The sequence below is a fragment of the Rhinoderma darwinii genome, chromosome 1 (genome assembly GCF_050947455.1).
Source record: "Rhinoderma darwinii isolate aRhiDar2 chromosome 1, aRhiDar2.hap1, whole genome shotgun sequence".
Lineage (NCBI taxonomy): Eukaryota > Metazoa > Chordata > Amphibia > Anura > Rhinodermatidae > Rhinoderma > Rhinoderma darwinii.
This window is the reverse complement of record NC_134687.1, coordinates 83,005,049-83,021,980: the sequence shown is the minus strand read 5'-3', so window position 1 is coordinate 83,021,980 and position 16,932 is coordinate 83,005,049. Positions and strand designations below refer to the sequence as shown.

General features: G+C 43.1%; 1 protein-coding gene across 2 annotated transcripts in view; it reads right to left on the bottom strand.

Annotated features, from left to right (window-relative positions):
* The window catches only part of SLC7A2 (solute carrier family 7 member 2), a 44,275-nt gene extending 27,898 nt beyond the window's left edge, over window positions 1–16,377 (bottom strand). For both annotated transcript variants that reach the window (XM_075860132.1, XM_075860133.1), the window contains exons 1-4: window positions 15,997–16,377; window positions 4,879–5,034; window positions 2,655–2,820; window positions 840–976 (exon numbers count right to left, since the gene is read on the bottom strand). In XM_075860132.1, coding sequence (XP_075716247.1) covers window positions 840–976; window positions 2,655–2,820; window positions 4,879–5,034; window positions 15,997–16,372 — 835 coding nt within the window. In that variant the 5' untranslated portion in view covers window positions 16,373–16,377. The remainder of the gene's footprint in view (window positions 1–839; window positions 977–2,654; window positions 2,821–4,878; window positions 5,035–15,996) is intronic.
* Window positions 16,378–16,932: the final 555 nt, after the last annotated feature.

Here is a 16,932-nt window from a genome sequence, read left to right as displayed (position 1 = left end):
CAACCCTCTTCTCCCACTCTTCACACACTGATAACAACACCGCAGAAGAAATGCCTCCCGATCTGACCCCCTTAGACTTTTATCTTTGGGGTCAACTGAAGGCAATTGTCTATGCTGTGAAGATACGAGATGTGCAGCAACTAAAACTACGGATACTGGAAACCTGTGCTAGCATTTCTTCTGCGGTGTTGCTATCAGTGTGTGAAGAGCGGGAGAAGAGGGTTGCATTGACAATCCAACACAATGGGCAGCACTTTGAACACATTTTATAAGTGGTCAAAAACTTGTAAATAACTCATGAAAGAATAAAGTAACGTTAAAACCAAGCACACCATTGTTTTTCTTGTGAAATTCTCGATAAGTTTGATGTGTCACATGACCCTCTTCCCATTGAAATAACGAAAGTTGGATACAAAATGGCCGACTTCAAAATGGCCGCCATGGTCAACACCCAGATTGAAAAGTTTCCCCCTCCCATCTACTAATGTGCCACAAACAGGAAGTTAATATCACCAACCATTCCCATTTTATTTAGGTGTATCCATATAAATGGCCCACCCTGTATATATATACATACATATATATATCTATATAGATATATTCATAATGAAAAGGCAATTCCACACTATGCATTATGATAATACAATGAAGGAGGAATACTCAGGATGATGAATTGAGTACGTATCTATACACTGTTGTTTTTGCATAGCTTCTTCTTGTCCTACTAACTAGTGACGAATTACTTTATAGCCTGTGCTGGTTTTCCAGCCAGCTTCATTCAATAGGGCTATCAAATACTCTGCCAGCTATTTAAAGGTCGCATACACACTAGTTCTTACCGGTTGTTGCAATGCAGTCAAATCCAACGAAGGCATAGAAGCAAGTAGCTGCGCCAGCCAGCATCCCAGTCATACCATATGGCATGAATCCTCCAGCTCCATGTTTACTTGTCACATTTTCATATGACACATAGTTGCTGAGAGAAGACAGAATATTAAAGTATTTATCAGCCACCTCATGAATTTAGCTTGATATTTAATTTAGCTTGATATATAAAAAAAATATTTAAAGCTTTATTGACTTACAGAAAAGCTGTTTATTACATACATGATATGTGATATATGATCAAAATATTTCTAATGTACAACTAAACTTTGTATATTGTAAATTATAAAAAAACAACAAAAATATTGCTAAAAATAATAAAACATAGTTTTTAGAAACCAACTAAAGTTATAAATATAAGAAGTACATAAATATAACAGTAGAGATTGAGACTCAAAAAATTAAAAATGGATATGATCACAGAACCCTTCAGTAGAGATCGATTTCATGGTTTTGCACTAGAATCTGTTAAAATCTTTTACGAAATGTATGAATTTTTAATAATTACACAAAAGATTATTATCTGCACCGCCAATAGCTATGCCCCTCAGGCAGTTGTGCACCCCTTCATATAAATGTTATGCTGAACATACATATTTATGGGGGGATGGAGACATACAATAACTATGTGAACACATTTTGACTGACAGTTATGTTTTCTTTATGGCCACATTTATATTTCATGTTAGCACATTAGAGTAGAAATATGACCCTTTAATAAAAAGTATATGTTAATACATCTATTATTTGGAGAAATTAGCATCTTCCCTCTGCCTGCAGGCTCCCTGTAAATGTTCTGAAACCTCCTTGGTCCCCCAAAGAAATATTCTATCTAATGTAAAACAGTAAAAAAGAAGACAGGGAGGAGGGGGATGCAGCTGCAGCTTCTCACTCAGTATTTTAGTGAAATAGCATGAGAGGGAGTGTCGGAGTGGGGACATCTGATTGGCTCAGATCACACAGCACAACTCTTACATTACACCAGGAAGAGCCTGACCACTCAGTAAGCATTACATTTACAGAAACCCTCTTCTCCCACTCTTCACACACTGATAGCAACACCGCAGAAGAAATGCTAGCGCAGGCTTCCAGTATCCGTAGTTTCAGTTGCTGCACATCTCGTATCTTCACAGCATAGACAATTGCCTTCAGATGACTCCAAAGATAAAAGTATAAGGGGGTCAGATCGGGAGGCATTTCTTCTGCGGTGTTGCTATCAGTGTGTGAAGAGTGGGAGAAGAGGGTTGCATTGACAATCCAACACAATGGGCAGCACTTTGAACACATTTTATAAGTGGTCAGAAACTTGTAAATAACTCATGAAAGAATAAAGTAACGTTAAAACCAAGCACACCATTATTTTTCTTGTGAAATTCTCGATAAGTTTGAAGTGTCACATGACCCTCTTCCCATTGAAAAAACTAAAGTTGGATACAAAATGGCCGACTTCAAAATGGCCGCCATGGTCAACACCCAGCTTGAAAAGTTTCCCCCCTCCCATATACTAATGTGCCACAAACAGGAAGTTAATATCACCAACCATTCCCATTTTATTTAGGTGTATCCATATAAATGGCCCACCCTGTACATCTACAGCTGCCAAGTGGAGTTATTGTGATGTTTTTTCTTTGTAAAAATAGGTACGTTTTAATCTAGTTTTAATGGGTGTGATAAGGTAAGCATTGTCACTATATGATGGTAGATGTAGTAAGAGTCGTCAGCATCACTTGTCATGAATAAATGTCCCCATCTATTAATGAATGTCTTACCCAGGTGGAGCTGAAATATTTTGAAGAAAGGATTCGGATATTCTCCAGTTTTGAGCATCTCCTTTCACAAATCCAGCAATCATGACAAACACGAGGACCAAAACATTGACTGCTGTGAACACCTTATTCACCCAGGCAGATTCCTTCACTCCAAATGATAATAACCCTGGATAACACATCCATAGACAAGAATTAGTGTTTATATAGAACAACACTCTGTTCATGGTAATAATAAATGGTGGGTTTGGTTTTCTTGGACCCTTTTAATTTATTGCATATAGTTAAATTGGCAGATATCGCAAGCAGCATACAGTCAAAAAGTGTAATAATATGTGTATGTTCACCCATGTTAGCTTCACACTCATTCAGCCAACCACTATCTCGCCTGAGTGCCCGATAAACATGTACATTCGGTACATTTAGTCTGGCTGATCATGCAAGTCGCTGCCAGATACTTCTAGCAGAGGCTTATCTCCAGAGGGAAAATATATACATTTACACATATATATATATATATATATATATATATATATATATATATATATATATATATACACATGGAATCTGTAGGCTGCACAATAAACCAACTTTCCTGAGTATACTGACAAAGTCACTATAATCTTTCTGAACAGAATATTTCAAACGTAATCACACTCCTTATTATAAGAAGATTAAGGAATCAGCTTTTTATGACCATGTGAACTAACTTTATGAGATCATGTGCTACAAATGCTACTTGAATTTAAATATCATGCAAAACAAATTATTATGGTAAAAGGGTTATAGAGCCTTCAGCAAAACTTTAAAAAGAATGAGTAAAGAAGCAAAATAATATCTATCTATCTATCTAAAGAGCAAAAATCAGGCAGCACTCCGTTTATGAAGGTGAAAAAAAGAGGGTAATTTTATTGTCCCATAGGCAACGTTTCAGCTCCTTCCCCTGGAGCCTTTCTCAAGCTGAGAAAGGCTCCAGGGGAAGGAGCTGAAACGTTGCCTATGGGACAATAAAAGTACCCTCTTTTTTTCACCTTCATAAACGGAGTGCTGCCTGATTTTTGCTCTTTGTGTAATTGGGATCTTGGTCTATCCCTTTGGGCTTGCACCCACGCTATACCGGTGCTGCTGGATCCATTTATCTATCTATCTATCTATCTATCTATCTATCTATCTATCTATCTATCTATCTATCTATCTATCTATCTATCTATCTATCTATCTATCTATCTAATATATATATATATATATATATCTCTTATGCGTGAATTTGTACAGTTTGAATCCAGAATGCACCTCCTTTTATAAGCATTTAATGGTTAAAACCTACATAAAAAGTTGAAAAACGGCAAATTCTCTCAATTGCTATAGGGAATATGACAATCCTGTTACCTAATGGATGTAGAATATTTTTTCTTTTTTATAAACAAAAATTCAAGTAACTGTATTGCTGCCATAGACTGTACTGACCTTCTTCCATTCTTATGATATTTCATGTCATCATGGCTCAGATGATACTATGGATATTGCATATTGTTTCTTACACGATTTTACACATGTTCTTTTATTTTGTAAACATTTTATAAATCTCAATAAAAATATATTGTTGGTAAGAAAATTCAAGTGAAATTAAATTGTAATAATAAATCATGTGCAGATAATTGCTAGTCTGCACTTGTATAATAGCTGTTATTTCTTTTCATCTCTCTTCTCTGGCTCATAAAGGGGGGTCCTGAACAGTGAAGGGCAGACTCATAGGAGTAAAATTCGTGAGAAAGCCCCTTTAGGCACCACTCAAGACTATAAATATTCCACCATAATCTAGTGACTAATGTATAGAATGTTGATTCCATAGACTTGAATACATTTTTATGTTCTTTCTTGGTAGACCATATAAATGTAACACAAATGTAAGGAACAGGGCAAGTTGAAATGTGAAAAAAATGCAGTATGCTCTAAAAACAATGCAAATCCCAACTACATGGTGTGAATGGATAATGTAAAAATCACTACTTAGGAAAACTTGAGCTACATTTTTACTTTAGTGGAAAAAAACCATAGCAACTGAAGATGTCCAAATTACTAAAATGGAAAGATATGGGAGCCTCATATACTGCGAGTGATCATGTATCCTATTTCAGTATGTTTGTACCATTTAGGAGCATAGAATAAACACAACCAGATATAATTGAAGTGTTCAGTCCAAAGCAAATTATCTTCAGACTCTTACCTGATAAAAGCAATATAAGACAAACTGCAAAAAAGTCAGGGTATTCAGCCAGACCTGGCGAATTCATTCTGAAATATGTTCTAAAAAACACACCAATCTGCTTTCCTAGAAGTTCATCAAATGTGCCACTCCATGCCCGTGCCACACTGGAGGTACCTGCAAAGACGGAACATTAAAGAGATGATTTGATGAATTATGATGTCCTTTTAGAGATGAAGAGAGACTAACCTCCAAAATCCTTTTTTATTTTATTTTCAGTACACAAGGTAATAAACGTGTTTTGCCGTAGAATTAAGAGAAGTTGGTGAAAACCAAAGTTTCCCATTGTAATACCTAATTTTGCAATCCTTGGAACGCTTTAAAGCACCAAGCCTGCTCGGCAGCATCTCAATGAGTTCTTACCATTGCTGGATGTCCATGTTCTTCAGGATATCAGTATGATCACCTTCTACATTACAGAACTTCTAGTAGTGCACAGACAACTTTTTTCCCTGGTCTCATAACGTAATACCACGGTGGAAGTAATGATATGTTGGCCAAGAAAAGTTACACAATTACCCAGTGAAATGAATTGAATGCAATTGTTGTAGGCTTCAGCTGCTGACCAATGATGCTGTGTATTCCTAGCCATAGATACATTTTTTTATGTAACTTTCTTCATAAAAAAAAAATGTGAAAAGTTTTTTTTCTAACATTCAATATTTATCTTTTGTATTAAAAACTATTTTTTATATTGAAAACTTTATCAAACTTTTTTCAATTTTTTTATTTCCGCTAGGGAACTTGAACATGCGATCATAATCACACTCCTCATTATAAGGAGATTAAGGCATCAGCTTTTTATGACCATGTGAACTAACTTTATGAGATCATGTGCTACAAATGTTACTTGAATTGAAATATCATGCAAAACAAATTATTATGATACTTAAGTATTTCAGTGTATTGTCCTTTTAGCTTTTCAATTCTTCAATATTGTTAGGATTTCTATTTGGTACCAATATAAATACAGATTCTGAAAACCCAAACAGACATAGTCCTACTGTGACAGCAGCTGTTTGATACAATGTATTAGTGTAAGTAAGAACTATCCACCTGGAATCCACGACAGGGGAGAAATATATCCCCGTGGTGTGTTTATCTCACAGACAATTGCCTAGATATATTGTATGACCCTCAGACAAAGTATTTGGTCTCCACAGCTGTTTAAATAAAAAATTTCCAGTCACAGACAGCAAGCTGAGATCTTGCAAACGGTGAGGAAATTGAACATAGTATATTGGAAAGTAAGATATATTTTACAAGAATTAAACTTTCTTTAAAAATAGGAGAGTTGTCGGCTGAACAATCATTTGACCATCAGCTGTATTCCTCCATGGGGAGAAGTCAGGGACAGCTAGGGTGCAGTCACACACAGCAGATTTTGTTGCAGAAATTTTCTGCTACTGAAAATCAGTTCCATTCATCTGCATGAGATTAATTCTACAGCAGGTACATGGATTTCTGCAAGTTTCATTATGATGAATGGAAGTGATTTTCAGTTGCAGAAATTTCTGCAACAAAACCCGGCGCGTGTGAACTTACCCTTTGGGTGTTGCTGTAGAAAATTAATTGTTGGTGTACCCTGCTGAAATCTGCATCAGCACCTTGAGGGTACGAACACACACAGCGTAAACACTGCAGACTTTCCGCAACGGATTAATTTTGGAAAATCCACAGCGTATTATAGTAGCAGCAGCATGGGTGAGGTTTCAACAAATCCTGTCCCCACACTGCGAAAAAATGCCACTGAAAAAAACGCACATAAATTGACCTGCAGTGCGGTTTCTTCAGCCGGAGCATGTGAATTAATGCTGCGGAATCACAGTTTTTCTGTTGCTGGTTTTCCCATTGTAATAGGGGGCTTAAACCTGCAACAAAGTGGTGTGCTGCGACATTTGCGGTGGAATCACAGCGATTCCGCCGCAAAAAATAATTAAAGTTATGTGGTATCCCAGAGGATGCAGATGTTATGAAATGACCTGATGGGGGTAGTAGTCCCCCTAATGGCTGGTTTATTAGTGATGTCACGGCAGCTGTAATGATCCAACCCTGGGGCACCTCTCTTAGGACACGCACCAAGTCAATTGTCAAAATCAGACACAGTCCTCTGCTAACCAAAAGTCTCTTTACTGAGGAGAACTTCCATAAAGTGCAGCAATAATTCACAGCAATGCAGTCTCTTATTACAAGTATAGTGGAGTGTGCATGTGAGGAGGACCCCTGTTATAGTGGAGTGTGCATGTGAGGAGGACCCCTGTTATAGTGGAGTGTGCATGTGAGGAGGTCCCCTTGTTAGCTGACTTGCAGGGATATGCTAGTGAGGGGTGATGCTGACAAAGTACTTTCCTCAGATTATGCAGTTTATGGTTTTGGGGGAGACACAGTCCTTATTATGGCTACAGAAGGGATCTTATTATGGCTCCCGGCGAGTGACTAACTTGAGGGAAATGTAGTTACTCACGGTTACTGGGGCGCGGTATCCGATAGCCGGACACGGACCTAAGACGTGGCATGGAAACCACAGAGCACTGGACTTGAACGGAGGCCTACTTTAAAGTCCAGGATTGCAGAGGCTCCTCTTGAAACTGCTCCTTTCTGGCAGATAGGTTCTCTCCTTCTCGGAGGCGGTAGAAATGTATATGTTATCCCCTCTGTATGGACTGGTGAAGGGTCCTAGAATATCTGTGCTTTGCATGGGCCGCGAGATTCACCATGCAGCTCCTAGGCGTAGATAGCTGTAGATTCCCTGCCATCTCTTGCACAGCATGGGTTGCTGGCACCTCACTCTAGACTCCCCAGAACTCGTTTGCACTGGTTTTCCTGCACTCTGCTAAGAGGTAGGCTGGGCTAAAGTCTCCACCCACAGAATGCTAGAAGCTTCTGGAGGGAAAACTGGTTATGTCTCAGGAGTGATTGAAATCCTACACTCACATGCACTTACAGTGGGTCAACCATAGATGGCAGCAAAGTAATTAAGACATGGAAAAATACACAGTGTATGCACACAGGAAATACATGATATACAGAGGCATACTGACACACAGTACTATTACATTGTGACAAACCTACTACCATATGACAACTACTCCTATTATGGAAGTAGGGAGTGTACTGGGACACTACAGTTATACATACCGAGAGTCCCTGCTTCTTCTCCAGTCCGGCCTCTAGGGATGACGTTTCATCCCATGTGACCGCTGCAGCCAATATTTTCCATTTTTTATTTTTTCCGGCTCTGCTTTACGCAGCGGAAATTCCACCGGAAAAACGCACCACAATGTGGTGTGATTTTTGGGACAGCATTCCCTGCGGTGTTCAAGTCGGGTATGCTGCGCAGTTTGACGCAGTGTATCCGCCCTTAACATGCTGTGTCTGTTCCTACCCTGAAAGTGAATGTCCAACTCATTTATTTTTATTTTTTTATCTACATACACTACCGTTCAAAAGTTTAGGGTCACTTAGAAATTTCCTTATTTTTGCAAGAAAAGCACAGTTTTTTTTCAATGAAGATAACATTAAATTAATCAGAAATACTGTAAAGGATCTGCCAGGCACTGCTTCGGGGTTAACTCCCAGAATTAATCAGTCAACACCTGAGTGTACATCCCTGAGACAGACACCAGCTTCCTCCACTCAGGCTGGCAGGCTTAGGAGTGGGAGAGCCTATCGCAACCTGGCCAGACTCAGCTAGCTCCCGCCCTCGGTCTATTTAAGCCTGCTCTTCCTGTCCATCTGTGCTTGTGAATTCTTTCCTTGAGGTTTCCTGGCCCAGCTACAGCTCCTGCTACTTTTTGATCCTGCTCCATACAGACCCCGGCTTACCGACTACTCTTCTGCTTTTCGCTTTGTACCTCGCACTCTCCTGGCTTGACTCGGCTCGTTCACTACTCTGTTGCTCACGGTGTTTCCGCGAGCAACTGCCCATTTCCCTTGCTTGTATTCCCTTGTTTGTTTGTCGTGTTTGTCATGCACTTACTGAGCGCAGGGACCGCCGCCCAGTTGTACCCCGTCGCCTAGGGCGGGTCGTTGCAAGTAGGCAGGGACAGAGTGGCGGGTAGATTAGGGCTCACTTGTCCGTCTCCCTACCCCCCCCACCATTACAAATTCACAAGCCGTATACCTAGTCTACCCTGGTCCCTGACACCATTATGGAACCCCGTGAAACCCTGGCTCAGCAAATGCAGGGTCTCTCCCTACAGGTCCAGGCCCTGGCTCAGAGGGTCAACCAGCCTGATGCTACCTTGGTAGTTCCCCTCACCGCACCCCTTGAACCCCACCTCAAGTTGCCCGACCGGTTCTCAGGTGACCGGAGGGCTTTTCTCTCCTTTCGGGAGAGTTGTAGGCTTTACTTTCGCTTAAAGCCTCACTCCTCAGGTTCTGAGAGCCAGCGGGTGGGTATAATTATGTCCCGGCTCCAGGAAGGGCCCCAAGAGTGGGCCTTCTCCTTGGCTCCTGGCGCCCCTGAACTTTCCTCCGTTGATTGTTTCTTTTCTGCCCTCGGACTTATTTATGACGAGACTGACAGAACTGCCTTTGCCGAGAGTCAGCTGGTGACCTTACGTCAGGGTAAGAGACCTGTTGAGGAGTATTGCTCTGACTTTAGGAAGTGGTGCGTAGCTTCTCGGTGGAATGACCCTGCCTTAAGGTGCCAGTTTAGGTTGGGTCTGTCGAATGCCCTGAAAGACCTGCTAGTTAGTTATCCCTCTTCTGACTCCTTAGACCAGGTTATGGCTTTAGTGGTACGACTTGACCGACGTCTCAGGGAACGACAACGTGAACGTTTATGTGTTTTTTCCTCCGACTCCCCCATGATGCCTCCCGAAGTCCCGTTGCTTCGTTTCTCCCCTAAAGACTCAGAAATACCTATGCAACTCGGGGCCTCCGTGTCCCCTCAACAACGTAGAGAATTCCGCAGGAAGAATGGTCTCTGCTTCTACTGTGGGGATGTCAAGCATCAAGTAAACAACTGTCCCAAGCGTAAGAATGCTGTCAGAGAGCTCCCGCGTCTAAGTGATCATCGGGGAGGTCACTTGGGCGCACAGGTATTTCCCGTAAATATGAAACGTACTAAGATATTGCTTCCCTTTCAGGTCTCTTTTGGTGGTAGGTCTGCTACCGGCAGTGCCTTCGTGGATTCAGGGTCCTCTACTAATATCATGTCTGTGGAATTTGCTATGTCTCTCGCTATGCCTCTGATTGATTTGCCTAAACCTGTTCCGGTAGTGGGTATCGACTCCACTCCTCTTGCTAATGGTTATTTTACACAGCATACCCCTGTTTTTGAACTCCTTGTTGGCTCCATGCATTTGGAGCAATGCTCTGTACTATTGATGCAGGGATTATCGTACGATTTGGTTCTAGGTCTTCCCTGGTTGCAGTTGCATAATCCTACGTTTGACTGGAATACTGGGGAGCTAACCAAATGGGGTAATGAATGTTGTACGTCATGTTTTTCTGTTAATTCTATTTCTCCCCCTAAGGAGGTGAATACGCTACCCGAGTTTGTTCAGGACTTCGCTGATGTTTTCTCTAAAGAGGCCTCCGAAGTATTACCGCCTCATAGAGAATACGATTGCGCTATCGAATTGGTACCAGGAGCTAAGCTTCCTAAGGGTAGGATATTTAACCTTTCTTGTCCCGAACGTGAAGCCATGAGGGAGTATATCCAGGAATCCCTGGCCAAGGGTTACATTCGTCCCTCTTCTTCTCCGGTAGGTGCTGGCTTCTTCTTCGTAGGGAAGAAGGATGGGGGTCTTAGGCCATGCATTGACTACCGTGGCCTGAATAAGGTCACGGTAAGGAACCAGTATCCCCTTCCTTTGATTCCTGATCTCTTTAATCAGGTTCAGGGGGCCCAATGGTTCTCTAAATTGGACCTACGGGGGGCGTATAACCTTATTCGCATCAAAGAGGGGGATGAGTGGAAGACTGCGTTTAACACGCCCGAAGGCCATTTCGAATACCTCGTCATGCCCTTTGGGTTGTGCAATGCCCCTGCGGTCTTCCAGAACTTCATAAATGAGATTTTGAGAAATTACCTGGGGATATTTCTTGTAGTGTACCTTGATGACATATTGGTGTTTTCCAGGGACTGGTCCTCCCACATAGAGCATGTCAGGAAAGTGCTCCAGGTCCTTCGAGAAAACAAACTGTTTGCCAAAATCGAAAAATGTGTATTTGGGGTACAGGAGATACCATTTTTAGGTCAAATCCTCACTCCTCATGATTTCCGCATGGACCCTGCCAAGGTTCAGGCTGTGGCTGAATGGGTCCAACCTGCCTCCCTGAAAGCGCTACAGTGTTTTTTGGGGTTCGCTAACTATTACAGGAGATTTATTGCTAACTTCTCGGTCGTCGCTAAGCCTCTTACGGACCTCACTCGCAAGGGTGCTGATGTCCTCCATTGGCCCCCTGAGGCCGTCCAGGCTTTTGAGACCCTCAAGAAGTGCTTTATCTCGGCCCCCGTGCTGGTTCAGCCCAACCAAAGGGAGCCATTTATTGTGGAGGTTGACGCGTCCGAGGTGGGAGTGGGGGCCGTCTTGTCCCAGGGTACCAGCTCCCTCACCCATCTCCGCCCCTGTGCTTACTTTTCTAGGAAGTTTTCGCCCACGGAGTGTAACTATGATATTGGCAACCGCGAACTTTTAGCCATTAAATGGGCATTTGAAGAGTGGCGCCACTTCCTGGAGGGGGCTAGGCACCAGGTAACGGTCCTTACCGACCACAAGAATCTGGTTTTCCTAGAATCTGCCCGGAGGCTAAACCCGAGACAAGCTCGATGGGCGTTGTTTTTTACCAGATTCAATTTTTTGGTTACCTATAGGGCCGGGTCTAAAAATATTAAGGCGGATGCACTGTCGCGTAGCTTCATGGCCAGCCCTCCTTCGGAGGAGGATCCTGTTTGTATTTTGCCTCCAGGTATAGTCATTTCCTCTATCGAGTCCGATTTAGTCTCTGAAATTGCTGCTGATCAAGGTTCAGCTCCTGGGAACCTTCCTGAGAACAAGCTGTTTGTTCCCCTGCAATTCCGGCTAAGGGTACTTAGGGAAAATCACGACTCCGCACTATCTGGCCATCCAGGCATCCTGGGTACCAAACACCTCATTACCAGAAATTATTGGTGGCCTGGTTTGCCTAAAGACGTTAAGGCCTACGTCGCCGCCTGTGAGGTTTGTGCCAGGTCCAAGACTCCCAGGTCCCGACCAGCGGGCTTACTGCGTTCGTTGCCCATTCCCCAGAGACCTTGGACACATATCTCCATGGATTTTATCACCGATTTGCCTCCATCCCAAGGCAAGTCGGTGGTGTGGGTGGTGGTAGACCGCTTCAGTAAAATGTGCCACTTTGTGCCCCTCAAGAAACTACCCAACGCCAAGACGTTGGCTACCTTGTTTATCAAACACATCCTGCGTCTCCATGGGGTCCCCGTCAATATTGTTTCTGACAGAGGGGTACAATTTGTTTCATTGTTTTGGAGAGCCTTCTGTAATAAGTTGGGGATTGATCTGTCCTTCTCCTCTGCTTTCCATCCCGAAACCAATGGCCAAACGGAGAGGACTAATCAGTCTCTAGAACAATACTTAAGATGTTTTGTCTCTGACTGTCAATTTGATTGGGTTTCTTTCATTCCCCTCGCCGAATTTTCCCTTAATAACCGGGTCAGTAACTCGTCAGGGGTCTCTCCCTTTTTCTGTAATTTTGGGTTTAATCCACGGTTCTCCTCCGTTTCACCTGGTTGTTCCAACAATCCCGAGGTGGAGGTCGTTCATCGGGATCTGTGCACAGTCTGGGCCCAGGTTCAGAAGAACCTAGAGGCGTCCCAGAGCATACAGAAGGCTCAGGCCGATAGAAGACGTTCTGCTAACCCCCTGTTTGTGGTCGGGGATCTGGTGTGGTTGTCATCCAGGAACTTGCGTCTCAAGGTTCCGTCCAAAAAGTTTGCTCCCCGGTTTATTGGGCCGTATAAGGTCATTGAGGTCCTCAGTCCTGTCTCTTTCCGGCTGGAGTTACCCCCGTCTTTTCGTATACACAACGTGTTTCATGCCTCCCTCCTGAAACGCTGCTCCCCGTCCTTGGCCCCCTCGAGGAAACCTCCTGTTCCCGTCCTCACCCCTGAGGGGGTGGAATTTGAGGTGGCCAGGATCGTGGACAGCAAGATGGTCCAAGGCTCCCTCCAGTACCTGGTCCATTGGAGAGGATACGGGCCCGAGGAGAGGACTTGGGTACCCGCCCGGGATGTTCACGCTGGGGTACTGGTCAGGAGGTTCCACCTGCGTTTCCCCAGTAAGCCAGGTCCACTTAGAAAGGGTCCGGTGGCCCCTCATAAAAGGGGGGGTACTGTAAAGGATCTGCCAGGCACTGCTTCGGGGTTAACTCCCAGAATTAATCAGTCAACACCTGAGTGTACATCCCTGAGACAGACACCAGCTTCCTCCACTCAGGCTGGCAGGCTTAGGAGTGGGAGAGCCTATCGCAACCTGGCCAGACTCAGCTAGCTCCCGCCCTCGGTCTATTTAAGCCTGCTCTTCCTGTCCATCTGTGCTTGTGAATTCTTTCCTTGAGGTTTCCTGGCCCAGCTACAGCTCCTGCTACTTTTTGATCCTGCTCCATACAGACCCCGGCTTACCGACTACTCTTCTGCTTTTCGCTTTGTACCTCGCACTCTCCTGGCTTGACTCGGCTCGTTCACTACTCTGTTGCTCACGGTGTTTCCGCGAGCAACTGCCCATTTCCCTTGCTTGTATTCCCTTGTTTGTTTGTCGTGTTTGTCATGCACTTACTGAGCGCAGGGACCGCCGCCCAGTTGTACCCCGTCGCCTAGGGCGGGTCGTTGCAAGTAGGCAGGGACAGAGTGGCGGGTAGATTAGGGCTCACTTGTCCGTCTCCCTACCCCCCCCACCATTACAAATACACTCTATACATTGTTAATGTGCTAAATGACTATTCTAGCTGCAAACGTCTGTTTTTTAAATGCAATATCTACATAGGTGTATAGAGGCCCATTTCCAGCAACCATCACTCCATTGTTCTAATGGTACATTGTGTTTGCTAACTGTGTTAGAAGGCTAATGGATGATTAGAAAACACTTGAAAACCCTTGTGCAATTATGTTAGCACCGCTGTAAACAGTTTTGCTGTTTAGAGGAGCTATAAAACTGACCTTCCTTTGAGCTAGTTGAGAATCTGGAGCATTACATTTGTGGGTTCGATTAAACTCTCAAAATGGCTAGAAAAAGAGAGCTTTCATGTGAAACTCGACAGTCTATTCTTGTTCTTAGAAATGAAGGCTATTCCATGCGACAAATTGCCAAGAAACGGAAGATTTCCTACAACGGTGTGTACTACTCCCTTCAGAGGACAGCACACACAGGCTCTAACCAGAGTAGAAAGAGAAGTGGGAGGCCCCGCTGCACAACAGAGCAACAAGACAAGTACATTAGAGTCTCTAGTTTGGGAAATAGACGCCTCACAGGTCCTCAACTGGCAGCTTCATTAAATAGTACCCGCAAAACGGCAGTGTCAACGTCTACAGTGAAGAGGCGACTCCGGGATGCTGGCCTTCAGGGCAGAGTGGCAAAGAAAAAGCCATATCTGAGACTGGCTAATAAAAGGAAAAGATTAATATGGGCAAAAGCACACAGACATTGGACAGAGGAAGATTGGAAAAAAGTGTTATGGACAGACGAATCGGAGTTTGAGGTGTTTGGATCACACAGAAGAACATTTGTGAGACGCAGAACAACTGAAAAGATGCTGGAAGAGTGCCTGACGCCATCTGTCAAGCATGGTGGAGGTAATGTGATGGTCTGGGGTTGCTTTGGTGCTGGTAAAGTGGGAGATTTGTACAAGGTAAAAGGGATTTTGAATAAGGAAGGCTATCACTCCATTTTGCAATGCCATGCCATACCCTGTGGACAGCGCTTGATTGGAGCCAATTTCATCCTACAACAGGACAATGACCCAAAGCACACCTCCAAATTATGCAAGAACTATTTAGGGAAGAAGCAGGCAGCTGGTATTCTATCTGTAATGGAGTGGCCAGCGCAGTCACCAGATCTCAACCCCATAGAGCTGTTGTGGGAGCAGCTTGACCGTATGGTACGCGAGAAGTGCCCATCAAGCCAATCCAACTTGTGGGGGGGGGGCTTCTGGAAGCATGGGATGAAATTTCTCCCGATTACCTCAGCAAATTAACAGCTAGAATGCCAAAGGTCTGCAATGCTGTAATTGCTGCAAATGGAGCATTCTTTGACGAAAGCAAAGTTTGAAGGAGAAAATTATTATTTCAAATAAAAATCATTATTTCTGACCTTGTCACTGTCTTGACAATATTTTCTAGTCATTTTGCAACTCATTTGATAAATATAAGTGTGAGTTTTCATGGAAAACACAAAATTGTCTGGGTGACCCCAAACTTTTGAACGGTAGTGTAGGTCTAAAATTCTGTGCTGATTCATTTTTTAATATATGTTATCGCGGCCAGAACGCCCTCTCGTTACACTGCTCCGAACCCTGAACATAGATTTAAAAGTTAACATGCTGGAATCCTGCAGTCACCACTACAAGGAGCTCACTGCATACTGTTATACATGGAACTCAATAATAACGCAGGTCAGATACATTTTCACAGCAAGCATTTGTTCTACAATCATTCTTTATCAGTATTTGTAATTCACTTTACGCTGTGTTTTTTCAGCTTAGCATTTTACTCCTGCCCCCACACAGATCCGGCTTGCCTAGTTTATCATTTGCAAATATTGACATGTATACAGCTAAAAGGTACTCTAGATTTTTACTATCTCCATAGACTTTAGTGCGCAAAAATTCAAACCCAACACAGACAAAATTAGAACTTTTCAAAAATGACTGCAAAGAGTACGATCATGTGCATTGGCCCATTAGATGACAATGATTCTGCATTTTGGTTTTTAAACTAGAGGGAAGTATGGATAAATAAACGCCCCCGTAAACAAGACCATGACGTTGATGCCAAAGATACTGTAGTGGGTTCCTTTGCACACATCGAATAGCTCTCTGTTGGAAAATCTAGATAGTATCTGTTAACATAGGACTTACCTATGACATAAGATAGAATAAGATTCCATCCTGTAATAAACGCCCAGAGTTCTCCAACTGTGACATATGTGTATAAGTAAGCTGATCCAGTTTTCGGTACCCGGGCTCCAAATTCAGCATAGCAGAGGCCTGCCATTACAGATGCCAATGCCGCAATAAGAAAGGAAATGACAATGCTGGGTCCAGAGTTTGACTTTGCCACTTCTCCAGCAAGAACATAGACTCCAGCTCCAAGAGTGCTTCCAACTCCCAGAGCAATGAGGTCCACCGTCGACAGGCAGCGACATAGCTTGGAATCTTCAAGACTGTCTAATGTTACAATCTTCCTTCTAAGTAAACATCGAGCAACTGATAAAGCTGGTCCACAGGGAACCATGATGACTTCTTTCTGAACATGGAAAAAAAGCAAAAAAATTGTTATTATAGCTGTTCTGAGCAAAATTAATGAAATAGTTGTTAGCAGCGCTTCAAGAGAGGAGGCCATGATGTATCCTGCCTTGCCTTTTCTGAGCTGATTTCTGGGGTCATTAATATGCTCATAACAATGTAAATATATCTTTGCTAGGGGAGAAATCTATAAAAATGTTAAAATATTTACAAACATTCAGGCATAGCCAAATGCAGTCTAAATACATATTCTGAAAGGTTGTGAGGTGAAAGGGTCTATCTACATCTTACAATCTTCTTATACCACCGGTTACTGATAACCAACCCTAAAGGTGGTGTCACCCGGCCGAACGTGGGCCGTGAAAAGGAGCGCCGATCAACGAGACTGCTCATTGATCGGCGCTCGTTTGCTCCTTTCACAAGGAGCTAGTATGGGGACAAGCAATCGTTACTATGATCGCTCACCCCTATATGTTTCTATCAAGTCGGTAGCACATCTCCCAATTTACACAGGGAGATGTGCTGCCGACAACAATAGTTTCATTTAAA